The sequence below is a fragment of the Festucalex cinctus genome, chromosome 17 (genome assembly GCF_051991245.1).
Source record: "Festucalex cinctus isolate MCC-2025b chromosome 17, RoL_Fcin_1.0, whole genome shotgun sequence".
Taxonomy (NCBI): domain Eukaryota; kingdom Metazoa; phylum Chordata; class Actinopteri; order Syngnathiformes; family Syngnathidae; genus Festucalex; species Festucalex cinctus.
Genome location: NC_135427.1, coordinates 14,099,611 through 14,115,784, shown reverse-complemented (window position 1 = coordinate 14,115,784; position 16,174 = coordinate 14,099,611). Strand labels below are relative to the sequence as shown.

Sequence of the window (16,174 nt, the reverse complement as noted above, 5' to 3'; positions counted from 1 at the left end):
TGTTGACTGTATGATTAGACTGCATTTATTAGTCAGCGCGTGGCCATACCTGTACTCTACAGTACTCTTGACCCCCCAAAAAAGACAGTATGATACGAAAGACAGTGGCTTTTATTTGTACTTCTTTGTTACAGTGGAGACATGGACAGTCACAACAACAACAGGTGGGAAAACAGCAGCAAGGGAGGTGAAGAAGCCAGATTGACTTAAACTCCCTGCAACCTGACCTGTCCTCTGGGAGAAAGAGTCGGATGGACGCTGACTATTTTAGTGCAAAACTCCCACTCCTCCTCCACAAAACGAGGTCAACACCATTCAATATCGTTGCGAGGTTGAGACCAACAGACCAAGTGGGTCAGACTGCTCACTTGTTTCAAGTAGGTAGCTGTGCATGCACCGCGCAGCACCCAAGAGAAATTTTATAGACTGCATAATGTAGGTGTGATGCATGCAACTGCTGGCCTTAACACGTATGAACAGAATGGACGGTAAAGGAGAAGGGACAGAGATAGAACGAGACTTTTTTTCTTTTTTTAAATAATCCCATGTCGGTAGTCACACACAAACACCACCGCAGCTTTCGTTCAGGTCGTCCCGGGGGGGCATGTGCGCGGGGTCAGAGCGGGTTGTTGTGTGGGGACGGTTCGGTACAGTTTGGCATAAAAGTGGATTTTATTTTTTTTTGCTTGTTTTTGTTTTCTGTTTATTTTCAGAGAGGCAGCTTTACTCTTCTTCCTTGTCCTCTCCGTGTGTGATGACGTAGCAGATGTTCTTGTAGTCCACGTTGCCAGCCACATCAGGGGGGAAAGCAGCCCACAGGTTGGTCATCTGGATGGACGACAAATAAAAGAGATTGTGCATCGTGATTACAAAAGTTTTTTACCCTAAAAAAATAGTGGTGTCTTGACTTACAGTACAAAAAAATCCACAGTAATGTTAGTCATTCTTCGCAGAGGATAAAGAATATATGCCTGTGATTATACACAAGGACGTTCCCTGGCTTAGAACCTCTCATAGCATAAAGTGCTAAAAATAACGACAGCGCTCACCTCCTCGGCGGTGAACCTGTCGCATAGGGTGGTCAGCAGCTCCTCAAGGCTAGAGGAGTAAAAATGGATGAAAAGGTTATGTTGATTTAAGATGACGCAATGAACAAAATAGGAACGTCGGATAGCTTACAATTCTTTCTTGATGGCGCCGGTGGCCTCGGGGTCCAGGACCTTGAAAGCGCTCACGATTACGTCCTCGGGATCAGCACCTAGATGAGGAAAATCCAGTTAGTCGGGGTATTTATTTTGAACGTGTTTAAATACGTTTGAACGTACTCTGAGCTAAATGCTAAAGAGTTACTTATTTTCACTATATTGACTTGGGAATGCACAATACCCTCTAGCATTATGGGTAAAAATACCGAATGGAAATCATGCACGGCAAACAAACCTAATAAATAATTATAATATAATAATCTAAACAATTGTTATGTAATTTTTTAACATATTGGTATAAAGTAGGCCAAATGCTAAAATAGCATTTATTTTTTATTTTTTTTTTAACTTAGACAAGTCAATACACCGTGAATTTATGGGGGGGAAAAAGCTACCTTTTTAGCATTTAGCTTACGAAGTACATTCGAGCGTATTTACAAATACGTTTGAATGTACTTGTAGCTAAATGCTAAAAACGTAGCATATTTTTCCCATCTGCCCATATTGTAGCATTTAGCTTACAAAGTACGTTTGAACATACTTGTAGCTAAATGCTAAAAACGTAGCATGTTTTTCCCCATCTGCCCATATTTGAGCATTTAGCCTACAAGTACGTTCGAAAGTACTTGTAGGTAAATACTAAAAACATAGCATTTTTTATTCTCATGTGGGGTATTGACTTCGGCATGTACATGGCCTGTGGCATTATTGGTAAAAGTCTTTAGCATTTAGCCTACGAAGTACGTTCAAACGTATTGACAACGTATGTTGTAGCTAAATGCTAACAAAAGGTAGCATTTTGTCCCACTTGTTCATATTTTAGCATTTAGCTTACAAAGTACATTTGAACATCCTTGTAGCTAAATGCTAGCAACGTAAATTTTTTTCCCATATGGGGTATTGACTTGGGCATGCACATAGCCGGTGGCATTATGGGTAAAAGTTTTTAGCATTTAGCCTGCCTACAAAGTACCTTCGAACATATTTACAAATAAGTTTGAACGTAGCCTACTTGTAGCTAAATACTAAAAAGCTATCATTTTGTCCCATCTGCTCATATTTTAGCATTTAACTTAAAAAGGACATTCAAACGTACTTGTAGTTAAATGCTAACAAAGTAGCATTTTTTTCCTACATGGGGTATTGACTTGGGCATGTACATAACCCGTGGCATTATGGGTAAAAGTTTTTAGCATTTAGCCTACGAAGTATGTTCGTAAATATTTGCAAATAAGTTGGAACGTACTTGTAGCTAAATGCTAAAAACGTAGCATTTTGTCCCATCTGCTCATATTTAACTATTTAGCTTACAAAGTACCTTCAAAAGTACTTTTAGCTAAAACAATGGAAGCATTTTTTTTCCCATATGCGGTAATGACTTGGGCATGTACTGTGGCATTATGGGAAAAAATGCATAACATAATGAATCATAAAAATGACAAAGATTATGTAATTTTTTAACTATGCTAAATGTAGTATAAAAATAATCGCAATCGCGACATTGAAAAAAAATTGCAATTTCATGATTAGTCAAAGTTTTTCAGTGCTACTTGTAACCCAAACGAGGTCAAGCCCAAAAGAAAATGTCTGCTGTGAATGCGCGCCGCTCGTCAACCGGACCCTTCAGCTTCTCGCCAAACATGGTGAGGAAGACGGTGAAGTTGATTGGTCCGCTGGCCTCCTTCACCATGGCCTCCAGCTCCTCGTTCTTCACGTTCAGTTGGCCCATGGTGGCCAGCACGTCCCTCAGGTCGTCCTTGCTGATGATTCCGTCTCGGTTCTGGTCGATGATTGTGAACGCCTGCCATGACATGATGTGACATGGATGTCAAAAATTCGTGCTAAAGTGAATGTTGCCCGTGTCTCTTTACACATTAAACCGTAGATGACATTGGAAACCATTCGGGACTCGGCAGCTGGTGGGCCACTTGTTTTTCCCGAGGTGTTAAAATGCTCTCGGAATGCGAGACAAGCCCGTTGCGACATTCGGGCAGGCGGTATCGGTTACAGCTTGTCCTAACCTCGTCCACTTTTTCCGTCTTGTGACCATGTTTCCTCCCTTTTTGCAATGTTCCATCACCACAGAGGCCTTCAAGTGGGTCTTCCACCATACCGTATCATCACTATCGCTACAACATCCACGTCACTGTTTTCCAACCATTTCAATTTTGACTGTTCCTGCTTCTATTGACTGCTAATCCCACCAGCTGTTGGGCAGCATTCCAGTGGCGGGTCACATACCCGCGCCCCCCCCGCAAACTCCCGAGTCATCAGTTTTATACGCGCTATTCACGTGCGATGGGGAGAAGGTTACCTCCTTGTACTCCTGGATCTGGCTCTGCTCAAACATGGAGAACACGTTGGAGGATCCGCCCTCGCCCTGCTGCTGCCTCCTCTTGGCCTTCTTGGGTGCCTAGAATGCAAGGTAAAAAAATACATGTTAGCTATAGATTAGATTAGAGTTGTCAAAATTAATTGATAAGTAATCGTTTGGAGCCATTTTATTTTATTTTTTAAATTGACCAAATCCTCTAAATTCAGCATATCAACAATAACTAAAAAAAAAAATACTTTTGTAATACACTTTAATGCAAAATTAAAATGAATCCGAAAAAAATCAATAGATTAATCAATTCTAAAAATATTCGATAGTGACGCCACTAGATTAGCTTCAACTTTAGTGTCAAGGAAACAATATTGCAAAAAAAAAAAAATCAATCTTTATTTGCATCACAGCTTCTGCATGTGTGAATTTAAGATTGAGTCAAATCTTAAGGTGACCTAAAATTGATCCATGGTGTACCCCGAAGTTAGCAGGGATTGGCTCCAGCTCAGGATATGCGCTATATAAAATAGATGGATGGGCACAGGAGATGGATAAAGTCTAAATCTTAGTTTGGGAAGTAAGCCACACCTTAGCATTGAAAAAAAAATCAAAATCCAAAGATTGTTTTTAAATCCCCAGCAAGTGAGCCCCCGGTCCGAAAAACACTCACCATCTCTCAAGGTTGTTGGGTTGTTGTTGGTCAAGAAGAGAAGCCTGCGCCAAGCCGATGTGACTGACATGGAATAAACAGGCCCTTTTGGCCCTTTTATACCAGCCTGTGTCAGGCTAACTTTAGCCACAGCATCAGGTTTGGCAGGAAAACAGTAAGAGAAAAGGGGGGCGGGGCAAGGAGGTGGCGAGGCCCATATTGGCTACCCCGCGTTCCAAAATAGGCATCAGGGGTCTTGGAATGAGGCGAATTCAATGCCAACACGCCGGCTTGGACTTTTGACATCATGTGGTGGACTGATTCGGCCCACGTAGAAGTCAGCTTCATCAGAACAAAAGATGAGCATCTGTGGATTGATGCCAAAAGTCCGAAGTGGCTAACGCGCCCCCGCATATCCGAGTATCATCACCTGTCTCGAGGATTGGATTCATCTGTGGCTTACTTGAGGGAGGGAGGGGTGGAATGGATGAGTAGTGGAAGCCTGGAGGATTTTATAAACAGCCGTGAAACATGAAAACAGTTGGCTGACGGACTTTGGTTTAGCGCCAGGGAAGGCACGCGACGACAAGGACTGTGATATGACTGAGAAATGCCAACAAGTACGTGAAGCACGTAATACGCGTCGCGTAATTGCGGATCATGTTTTAAAGCGATTCATTTTTTTTTTTTTTTTTTTTTTTTTGTGTGTGTGTGTGTATGTGTGCGTGCGTTTGCGTGTGTGCGTTTGCGTGCGTGCGCGTGTGTGCGTGCGTGCAAATACGTATAAATTTATACTCATTCATTCACCTAAAACCTTATAAATATCCCATTACCCTTCGCCTTAACCAGGTACTTCAGAATCTTGCCAGAGTCGTGAGGTTTAAATGGTCAGGAGACCAGAGAAAAGGTCAGAAAAAAAAAGAAATAAAGAGAAAAGAAAGGAAAATCAAAGTGAAATCCAGCACCGACCAAACACTTCCTGCCTTCCCCATGATTACAAAATCAAAGTCTTACGCCAACCCCGGAAGCCTCTAAATTCCAGCAAATTTGGCGAGATCTCAAGAGACCAGAGGAAAAACTAAAGAGAGGAAGGAGGGAAGGATCGATAAGGCAGAGAGAGATCCATAGAAGCCAGTACATCCAATCCATCAAAGTGAAGTCCAGCACCAACAAGACCCCTCCTACGTGGTTACAAAACCAGAGTCTTATGCCAACCCCAGAAACCTCATACTTCTAATAAATTAAGATCTCAAGTGACCAGAGGAAAAACTAAAGAGAGGAAGGAGGGAAGGATAGATAGAGCAAAGTGAGAACCACAGCAGGGCTTAAAAGCTTAAAAGGGTTTTAAAGTGATTAATGATGTCATAGAGTGTTCATGTCATCTCAGAATTGGAAGAAAGAAGTTTCCAAAAACTGACTTTAATCTCAGAATTCTGATTTAAATCAGAATTCCGACTTTAATCTCAGAATTCAGACTTTAAAGTGAGAATTCCGACTTTAAAAGGAACGTTACGATGTTCACCTTGCTTTCTTGAGAGACGTTTCACATTGCTCGGCAGAGAACCGACACCATTCTACGTCACTACGCACGGAATGCGTTGTGACGTAAATGATGGCGGCGTACGTCTAAATAAAGTTTATACAAAATGCATCAAACTGGAAATGATTTGTGAAAAATGAATCTCATAGTTATGTTAGTAACAACCAAATAAATAATATAGAACAAACTTGTCATGACAGCCGGGGTTCCTTTTAAAGTCGGAATTCTCACTTTAACCTCAGAATTCTGACATTAAAGTCAGAATTCCGACTTTAATCTCAGAATTCCGACTTTAATCTCAGAATTCTGACGTTGTGATGTAGTGCAATGAAATGTGTGAGGAAGTCAGAATTTTGAGAATAAAATGAGGATTCCAATTTTAATCACAGAACTCTGACTTTAAAGTCATAATTCTGACTTTAAAATCATAATTCCGACTTTAATCTCAGAATTCTGACTTTAAAAAGTGAGAATTCAGAGTTTAATCTCAGAATTCTGATGTTGTGACGTGGTGCTATGAAATGTGGAAGTCAGAAAGTCAGAATTCTGAGAATAAAGTGAGAATATCAACTTTAATTTCAGAAGTCAGAATTCACTTTAATCTCAGAATTACGACTTTAATCTCAGAATTCTGACTTTAAAGTCAGAATTCCGACTTTAATTTCAGAATTCCGATTTTAAAGTCAGAATTCAGACTTTTAAAGTCAGAATTCAGACTTTTAAAGTCTCAGAATTCTGACGTTGTGCTATGAAATGTGTGAGGAAGTCAGAAAGTCAGAATTCCGACTTTAATCTCAGAATTCTGACATTAAAGTCGGAATTCTGACTTTAATCTCAGAATTCTGACGTTGTGACATAGTTCTACGAAATGTGGAAGTCAGAAAGTCAGAATTCTGAGAATTAAGTGAGAATTCCAACTTTAATCTCAGAAATCAGAATTCAGACTTTAATCTCGGAATTCAGATTTTAACTTCAGAATTCTGACTTTAGTCTTTAAAGTCAGAATTCCGACTTTAATCTCAGAATTCTGACTTTAAAGTCAGAATTTCGACTTTAATTTCAGAATTCCGATTTTAAAGTCAGAATTCAGACTTTTAAAGTCTCAGAATTCTGACGTTGTGACGTAGTGCTATGAAATGTGGGCGGAAGTCAGAAAGTCAGAATTATGAGAATAAAAAGTGAGAATTCCGATTTTAATCTCAGAATTCTGACTTTAAAGTGAGAATTCAGACTTTAATCTCAGAATTCTGAGAATAAGGTGAGAATTCTGACTTAAAAGTAAGAATGCTGAGAATTTTTTTCTCTCTTCACTGGCCCTAATCCTCTTTCGTAACTTGATGAGCACTTTTTTTTGTGGTCGCACTAATTTGGGTGGTGTACCCAGCCCATTATAGTCGCTTTCAAACAGCAGCGGAGGCCCACCCACTTCACTTCCATATATGAGCTGGACTGGAAGCCATCAGTCAGGCCAATGTGCAGCTAAGGCGAGTACAAAGTGAACCCCACACGTCGTCTTTGACTCACCTGTTGTCCTCAAAAATGTCCTAATTGGATCATTATCGTCATTCAATTGGATTCTGTTCGGTTTTAATGACGCGAGCGCGGCCTGAAGGTCACCAGCAGCAGTGTGGTCACTCACTTGAAGCATGGTGAAGGTGAAGAGAGAGAAAGACCGTAAAAACAAGACAGCTGGACACATGGAAATAGCGAACGCCTCCTCCCCCTGTTGCCATTCTCATTCGCAACCATTTTGACTACTTACATCTTGACTTGCTTTTCAATCTTTGAACGACGGTATTTGTAAATACAGATCACTAAAACAGTTTTCTTTGTTACTCTAAAAGTTACATTTAAAAGTATGACTAAAACGTCAGTAAATATTTAGCTTTAAACCGCGTTTATCAAAAGGTTATATTAATTCCCCTTTTTGACTGGCGTGGCAGAGTACATTCAAACGCATTGACATTTGTAAATGCGCTCAAACATACTCGCAAATACGTTCAAATGTACTTGTACACTCAAAAAAGACAATTGTTGAACCAATTTAAACAGAACTTAATAAAATTGCTTCAAGTGGTAGCACACAATTGAATTAAATTCATCCAAAGTGATATATTAAATTAAGTTAATCCAAAGTGAATATATTAAGTTTAATTAATTGAGTTCATTCAACTTAATATATTCACTTAACTTAATTCCTTCAAGAGGTATGATTGGATTAAATTAATCCAAAGTGAAATATTAAAGTAATTAAATTTATCCAAAGTGAAATATTAAATGTAATTAATTATGAGTTCATTCAATTTAATATATTCACTTAACTTAATTCCTTCAAGTGGTATGATTAGTTTAAATTAATCGAAAGCGATATATTAAATTAAGTTAATCCAAAGTGAATATATTAAGTTTAATTAATTATGAGTTCATTCAATTTAATATATTCACTTAACTTAATTCCTTCAAGTGGTATGATTGGATTAAATTAATCCAAAGCGATATATTAAATTAAATTAACTTAATTCCTTCAAGTGGTAACACACGATTGAAATCAGTTAATCCAAAGTGAATATCTTAAGTTTAATGAACTCATCATTAATTAAACTTAATACATCACTTTGGATTAATTTAATTCAATGGTGTGTTACCACTTGAAGCAATTAAGTTGGTCAACAATGCTCTGTTTTGTCTTTTTAGAGCGCACAAGTACATTTGAACGTATTTGCGAGTACGTTCGAGCGTATTCACAAATGTAAATACGCTTGCCGGTCAAAAATGGGAATCAATATCACCTTTTGGTAAACATGGTTAAAAAGCTAAATATGTACTGACATTTTAGGCTAAATGCTACAAATGTAGCACATTTCCCATAATGTGCATGTGAAAAAAAATGTTTTCTTTCAGTATTTGGCCCACATTATTCCTATACGTTCTAAAATTAAGTAAAAAACAAAACAAAACAAAACATTGTTTATTCGTAACTTTGATGATTTATTATTATGTCTGCAATGCAAGATTTAATTTTGTCTTAAAATGTGCTACGTTTGTAGCATTTAGCCTGTGAGTCTGTTGGAGCATATTTGCAAAACGTCCAAATGTACTCATCAATCAAAAAAGTTTTACTTTGGCAGTTCCATTCCTTCACAACTTTCAGAATGCTGTAAAGAGACAAATATTGCCAAACGTCGAGCACATTCTAACACACTTTAATCAACTATACATTGAGAAAAGTTTACATCTGTCAAAGTAAAACGACGGGGCAATTACATTTTTGTAATAAAATAATATTTTAATGTAAATGATCTGCGTTCCAAATGTGACATTACTTAGAAGTCTTAAATCTTCAGTAACAAACTATTCCAGAGATGACAAATATGCTTATGACATCATCAGTAAACAAACCTCCTCTTAAAGGTAAAGAATTCCTCCAGATGCGCCTTTGAAACTTTGGCAACAGCTTTACAGATCAAAATTCTGGAAATCTTCGCTTTCGCTGATGTTCATCGTTGTATTATTCATGTTTCACTCTTCCAATGTAAGCTACCGAAAGAAGAAACAAAGATCAGTACCAAAAAGGTCATTTCTACGTACTTGACAGGAAATGTCCACTGAATAAACAAACACTCACTTTAGGGTATGCACAATTTAGGGCATAGAAACAGGATAATAAAACAAACTTAAATGTTTATAAATGATAACATATTCAAATATTCTTGAAATGAGATTTTGTAAAATTGTTATCGGACCAATTCACTCAAAACAACTCAAATCGATCAAGTTTTCATCGAGAGTCTCTCGGCCGGCTCGTCTGCTCGACCAATCGGCAACCAGTTCCTTGATTTCTTTCCCGAAACTGTCGTGCATTTGACTGAAGTCCTCCCGGGTGTCCGAGCACGCCGCCGCGCAGTCGCCCGCGGGCGGGGCCGGGCCGTGAATGGGCGTCAAGTGTGCAGTCTTCTTGGGCCACAGTTTGGGTGACCTCTTAACGGTGGATTTGAAGGGAGCGGCCGGAGTTTGGAGCGTCGGGACGGCGATCGCGCCGGCGGCCGCAGCTCCTGCCGGGTGCCGGGTCAACGTGGACAACTGCGGGCTCAGTTGACGGACCGCGTTAGGGGCGGCGGCGGCGGCGCCACCGTTGGCCGGGTCACTGAACAATGCATCTAATGTTTCTAAAGGAACAACAAAGAAGGAATTGTTTGTTTATTTTTAGAATATTACCCATCTCACATAATGTAAACACATTAAACTTATTAAAACCTGACAACTTACTAGAGCAGGCTCTCTAAAGAATTCCTAAGTGCCTGTATTTACGCTGTCGAGAAACTGAAACGATGACTCGTATCGAATGAGTCAAGGCGTGCTCGCTTCTAGCTGTTTGTTACTCCCAGAAGAAGTTTTGTGAAAGTGACAGATGAAACAAAAGTTACATGAAATAAGAATAAAAATGAAAATAAATAATAATACATATAAATAAAATATAAATACATAAAAATAAAAATATGAAGTTTAGTAAAAGTGAATTAAAATAATAAAAATAAATGAATAAAATGAAATACATTTTTTAAAAAAAGAAAACAAATATATAAACATATTCACCGCATTTGCTTCCAAAAACATATAAATACGTTCTATTTTAAATAACTGCCCCAAAGATGTATTGATACGTTTTTAATGTTAGTTTATGCTAGAGCACAAGGCTTTGATGATCCAGCCTATGAACTGAAGCTAGGGCTGCGCAATATATCTAAAAAATATCGATATCGCGACATTGGCCCATGCAATATGCATATCGCAAAGACATGCAATAATTTTCATATGGAATTTTTTTGCTTTTACTTGAATTTGACCAATCAGACACAAACTTAAACGTGCATCACCATCAGTTGAACATCATCCAGGTTAATTAAAATTAATCAACTAAGAACACATTGAACTTGCTTATTTTACCACATGAAAAAATGTTATTCTTTCATTTGATAAAATAAAAAATCTTATTTTTTTAGGTACATTAAATATCGCAATATCGATATTTGCATGTCGCATGTTTCTCCAATATCGTGCAGCCCACAAGCAATAGTAGTTATTACAAAAAACGGCCAGCAGGGGGCATCAGAGTATAAGATCAACCAGGGCCATGTTGCAAATAGGCTGATTTCCCCACAGTTTTAAACAGATTTGTAAAATACGATGAAACTTAGCCATATTCTAATGCTAATTGCTGCAAAACGGAAACAGATAGAAATAATACTTTTTTCCTGATGAAAGAGAGACACAAATCTTTCTTTTGGTCGATTCCACGTTATTATAGCAATAGAACCCAATATTCTGTGGGTGCTAACGGCTAACCGTGTGCGTTCTTTCAAAGCAAGGCACGGGTGGTAGTGGTGAGACACAGTCCAAATAGCTTCTCCACGCTACATTCTGCCCCTTAAACACCGTGTGTTTTAGCGCCAGTGCATTTCTATTGGGTAGTTTTGACGTGGACGTTTCTACTGCGTGGTGACTGGAATTCCCTGAGTACAGGTTTTCCAAATAAGGAGCTAATAAGGAGTTAATCGAGCATTAAAAAAAAAATTAGTGCAGTTAAAAGCACTTTAAGTTAACGAGATAATAACGTGGTAATTTTGACACCCATAATATTAATACAGTATATATTCTTGCAACAACTTCCACAAATGACTTCTCAGATTTCAAAACAACACCACTGAGACCGCTGGGCCACTCGCTCACCTTTGTACTTCTTCTCCAGGTCCATCACCAGCAGAGACAAGTAGCCGTGGTTGGCCGAGAGCAGGGCCTTTATCCAGCTCTCCTGGCCGGCCTGGTCGTCGGCGGCAAATTTGTACGACGGGCGCAGGCCCACCTGGCCCCACACCAACGAAAAGGCAAACTGCTCCTCGGACTCGCACAGCTGGACGGTGCAGCCCTCCAGAACGATAACTCCGATGAGGTCACGGTCATCCGGGTGGTCCTTGTAGAAAAGGAGGTTCCCCTTCAGGACAAACCAGCGCTTGTGATAGGAAGGCCTGATGTCACCCTGCGGGACAATGCCGTCTGTTATGTCTGGCTCGGTCTTGCGCGACGGGAAGCCGTGGTGTTAAATATTGCAGACTTTGCGCAAATTAAGTCCCGAATTAAAAGCGTCATTCTATTTCCTTTTATGAAGTTGCAGGATGACTACTTCTGCTTCAGTATAGTCCATGGTGTTGATTTTTGAAGTACGACACTGTCACTGCGTCGTCATGTTGACAACATGCGTCTCACTCAGGTTTTTATATGGTTTCAACTTCAAGATATAATTTAATGGACATCATCTGATTCATCTGTTCAGCGCTCACTTTATGAGGACCAGTGTTGGGGGTAACGTGCTACAAAAGTAACGCATTACAATAATATATTACGCTTTGGCGGTAACGTAGTAATAGAACACGTTCCTCATTTTATTTTTGTAATATTATTACAGTTACTGAGTCCGGCAACGCGTTCCAATCCCCAATCCAAGCTGTCGCACAGGCGGAAGTAGGGCTGGGTATCGATTCAGATTTCCAGGATCGATTCGATTCACAAGGGCCCGATTCGATTCAATTCATGATTCACAACGATTTTCGATTCATTTGAGGAATTCATGCAGCACCTATTTTATATATTTTATATGTGTACTAGTAACCTCAAAAACACCTGGAAAGACTGCACAGCAAACTAAAGCTAGTGGCTAAACCATCGCTGGCTAGCAATCAGACAGAAAATGACAGCGCGAGCAAACAAAAACAACGAAAGTTGGATTTCTCCAGACCAGAGGTGAAGATGCTTGACCCAGGAGAAGTGCGTAATATATCGTGGAGGATGCCCTGCCTCTTCCTACAGTTGAGTCGTTGCCGTTTCAAAAAAATCTGAACTGGGCTGCAGTGTCAACATAGCCTGGAGAGCTTGGTTTTTTTTTGGGTTTTTTTGTGTGTGTTTTTTTCCATTAGATTTCTTTATCAATAGATATTTCTGCTTTTAATACACATTCATTCCATCCATCCGTTTTGTTAGACCAATGATCAATTAACTATATTTCATCTATCATTATTTGTTAGCTCAATGATCAAGTTTACCGTACTTTAATACATAAAAAATTTGTTGAACACACATTGACAAAATAAACTCATCTTTCTCTTGTGTAAATTAATTTGAGTATGTTGAGAATTTTATTTATGGTGGATTGTGGGATTATTTATTTATTTACTGGACCAAATATCCTCATTAGAAAAGTTTTACCAGCAAATTTTGCATTCTCTTTACATTTCAAAATCGTCATTAAATAAATTAATCCCCCATTTTTTTTTATGTAACTTAAACTTGAGTAACGCATTACTCTACACAGACGGGAATATTGTAAAAAATCTTATTACTTTCAAATGCAAGTAACTAGTAATATGGAATATATTACGTTTTAGAAGTAACTTACCCAACACTGTAGGACCCATAGGTAGAAAAAAAAGGAGGCAAACACCCCCACCTAGACTTCCACTGCAAGTTAACCTTATGAACTGATGGGGGTTGGATGTTGTGACGTTTGCTGTCCTCATCTAATGGCAGAGCGTACTTTCAAGTCAAGTTTTGCTCGTTACACAAGGCAAATAAAAGCCCAAGCAACCGGTTGTAACTTGAAAAAATAAGGAAAGAGCAGCTTACCTTCTTATAGAGGTAACCTTCTTTGTCCACCGGTGAGTTGCTAGATTCAAAATACGAGACAACCTTCTCATCAATCTTCATTTCATCACATCACAGGCTGCTAATCAGCACTGAACCTGTCGCAACATGAACAAGCATTACAACACTTGAGTAAATTACCCCATACGTAGTTTTGACAAAAATGTTTTGGAGTTATGAAAAAGTAATAACACTGATGGTTTGTAGTTAAACCGGAAATTGCGCTTTTCCGTGTTTCGACGAGTAGCCTACTCGCCAAATTTGTCTTTAGACTTTTTTTTTTTTTTACTCCAAATCGTCAACTTATAATAGTTTTAAAAAGTTTATTTTAGAAAATAAAAAACCGCCATTTAAAACTCGACCCTGTGTGAAAAGGGCGAGTTTCGAAGGAACAAGTCTCATGAAAACTACAACACCGCCCTAGGCTGGGTGTGGCTAAACCTCGACTAATCAGACACGATCGAGTACATAAAAAGAGGCATTTAGGAATTCATTGTTATTCCTGTTTACGCTACGGGCACTCACCTGTGTGAAGCACATAAGTATCGCTCGGTGCCTGCCAATCACTTCCGGGTTGTGGCGCTTGGCCGAGTCGAGAAAATTGACCCCCTCCAGTCAAAAAAACAAAAACAAAAGTGCATTTATTACTTAAATTTGTAAATGATATTGACCCTTAGACAACTATGTGATTGTAGATAGAGTAAAGGTTATTTTTAAATAATAAAAAAAACAAAACAAATTGCACCTGTTGTGTGCTGAAGGTTGGATTCCAAGGCGCAGACACAAATAAGGTTTTAACTATTTATTCACATCGAGAGGCAGAAACTAGAGACACAGTACACAGGACAAGTGGACAATAATCCAGCAAAACACACAATTCTCAGACCCTTAAATAGATAGTCAATCAATCGCATGGTTGTGGCTAGACATGTAGTACTAGTCCTGACATGGAATTCTCTGATTGGCTGTTAACCCAGTAATTACAGATTGTTCCCGACAACAACAAACATCATATAGCATAAAAGATCCTTGACAAACATCATATCACGTTACATCGGTTCAAAACAGACACTTGACTTAACAGGTCATGAACTCAAACTTAACCCAGATATGACAGCACCACTCCAAAATGCCTGCTCATTGTAGGATTCTATACAGATTCATTATAACTTGTTTGTTTGATCATTTTATAAGGGCCTTGTAGCTCAGGGGATAGAGCACTGGTCTCGTAAACCAGGGGTCGTGAGTTCAATTCTCACCAAGGCCTTTGCTCACGGTGTAAGTAAAGCAAAAGAAGTGGGTGTGTTTTTTACAATATGGGTAGACAAAATTCATTTACACCAGTGTGAGTCTCCAGGCATTTTTCCTTGCTCAATACTATAATTTTTTTTAAATAAAATAATATCAAGAAGAGCCTTTTCTGTGGATTTGTACCTTAGTGGCTAGAGCGCTGGTCTTGTAAACCAAGGGTCATGAGTTCAATTCTCATCAAGGCCATTCCCCAGTGTTTAAAGCAAGTAGTTTATTATTATTATTATTATTATTATTATTATTATTATTATTATTATTATATATAAATAAAATAGAAGAGCTGGAAACTCGGAAATTTTTGGGGGGTATATTTCTCCACAGGCAAATTAAGTACAGAACATTATGAGTATAATGTATTTTATACTTTACCTTTGCATGTGGTCTCTAAGTTAGGGAACCCCTAAGGTGACATGGTAGAAAAAAACAACTTTGCGTTCCCTCGCGCAATCTTTGCGAGGGAAAATACATGCTCCATCATAGTCGCTTTGGGAAAGCTTTTCCACTGCTTTGTTTCATGTTTACAAACGTTCCGTCCTCGTCGCTTTTGGTCACATAGAACATGACCCGGAAGTGTTTACGGCGCACCTAAGGTGATATGGTAGGCAAAAAAAACAACAACTTTACGTTCCCTCGCAAAACATCTTTGCGTTCTCCGTTGTTTTGCGAGGGCACGCAATCTTTGCGAGTTTGCGAGGGAACGCAGTTTTTTTTCGTCACCTTAGGGGCTCCTAAGTACTATTATAACGACCAAAAGTAACGCTCTTGTGGCCTTGTAGCTCAGTGGTTAGAGCACTGGTCTAGTAAACCAGGGGTCGTGAGTTCAATTCTCACCAAGGCCTTTCTCTGTATTGTAAAGTTAAACAAAAGACAATTTGGTGGAGAGAGTGTGAAGAAAGTAGAAAAAATAGCTTAAATCATGCAATAGTTTAGTAAATCTAAACCAGTAGTTCCTTATGCATTTTGCACCATCTTAAAAAAAAAATCTGATCTCCAAGTCATGGCCACACATCATTGTACCGCCATGATTAAAGCACTGAAATAAATGCATTAAATAATTGTAATTTAATAAACAAGCAGTAAATAATAAGTAAGTAAGTAAATAAATAAATAAATAAATAAATAAAAGCAAACAGTTCTTAACTTGGGTACTGTTTCTTTTACAAACCACTAGAGGGAGTTCAAGCACCACACTAAGAGAATCACATACTAATTCTCAAGTCTGTTGCCTTTTTTTTTTTTTGGTGTGTGTGGCACATTTTCACACCTCACTGTTGTCAAAAGTGCATCTTCCACAAGTTCTTTACCAGAGGCGGCCTTGCTGTCTCAGTGAAATGTAAATGTTGTCGTCAGGCAGCAGAAGTGCTTGTGATCAATTCTATATTCGTCCGTGAGGTGTGTTGCTTACTGTGAAAATCTCCAGCATGCTGTCTGCTGGGCCAAGAGTCTTCTGG

The 16,174-nt window shown here is 38.8% G+C and overlaps 1 protein-coding gene and 2 non-coding genes across 9 annotated transcripts; 2 read left to right on the top strand and 1 right to left on the bottom strand.

Moving 5' to 3' along the window:
• Positions 1 to 99: 99 nt before the first annotated feature.
• On the bottom strand, positions 100 to 15,861 carry mylpfb (myosin light chain, phosphorylatable, fast skeletal muscle b). 7 transcript variants are annotated; one of them, XM_077501655.1, is made up of 7 exons: positions 15,093 to 15,861; positions 9,120 to 9,257; positions 3,520 to 3,618; positions 2,826 to 3,006; positions 1,180 to 1,258; positions 1,050 to 1,098; positions 100 to 828 (listed from the first exon to the last, which is right to left on the bottom strand). In XM_077501655.1, exons 3-7 carry the CDS (start codon positions 3,553 to 3,555, stop codon positions 724 to 726), a joined length of 450 nt encoding a protein of 149 aa, XP_077357781.1. In that variant the 5' UTR covers positions 3,556 to 3,618; positions 9,120 to 9,257; positions 15,093 to 15,861; the 3' UTR covers positions 100 to 723. The 7 variants fall into 7 exon arrangements, 6 of the variants coding, with proteins under 6 accessions (XP_077357781.1, XP_077357780.1, XP_077357779.1 ...); XM_077501654.1 differs by lacking the exon at positions 15,093 to 15,861 and having other exon boundaries at positions 9,120 to 9,470; XM_077501653.1 differs by lacking the exons at positions 9,120 to 9,257; positions 15,093 to 15,861 and adding an exon at positions 4,202 to 8,353.
• trnat-cgu (transfer RNA threonine (anticodon CGU)) lies at positions 14,607 to 14,679 on the top strand. The gene has a single exon. It is a non-coding gene; the product is annotated as a tRNA-Thr (tRNA).
• trnat-agu (transfer RNA threonine (anticodon AGU)) lies at positions 15,490 to 15,562 on the top strand. The gene has a single exon. It is a non-coding gene; the product is annotated as a tRNA-Thr (tRNA).
• Positions 15,862 to 16,174: the final 313 nt, after the last annotated feature.

What these genes read in the sequence shown, in the direction of transcription:
- mylpfb (XM_077501651.1), bottom strand. Translation starts at nt 13,475, where the DNA reads ATGAAGATTGATGAGAAGGTTGTCTCGTATTTTGAATCTAGCAACTCA. An exon ending in AAGGTTACCTCTATAAGAAG is followed by an intron (nt 11,755 to 13,394) that starts GTAAGCTGCTCT and finishes ATTGTCCCGCAG; the next exon opens with GGTGACATCAGGCCTTCCTA. An exon ending in CCTGGAGAAGAAGTACAAAG is followed by an intron (nt 9,887 to 11,447) that starts GTGAGCGAGTGG and finishes TTGTTCCTTTAG; the next exon opens with AAACATTAGATGCATTGTTC.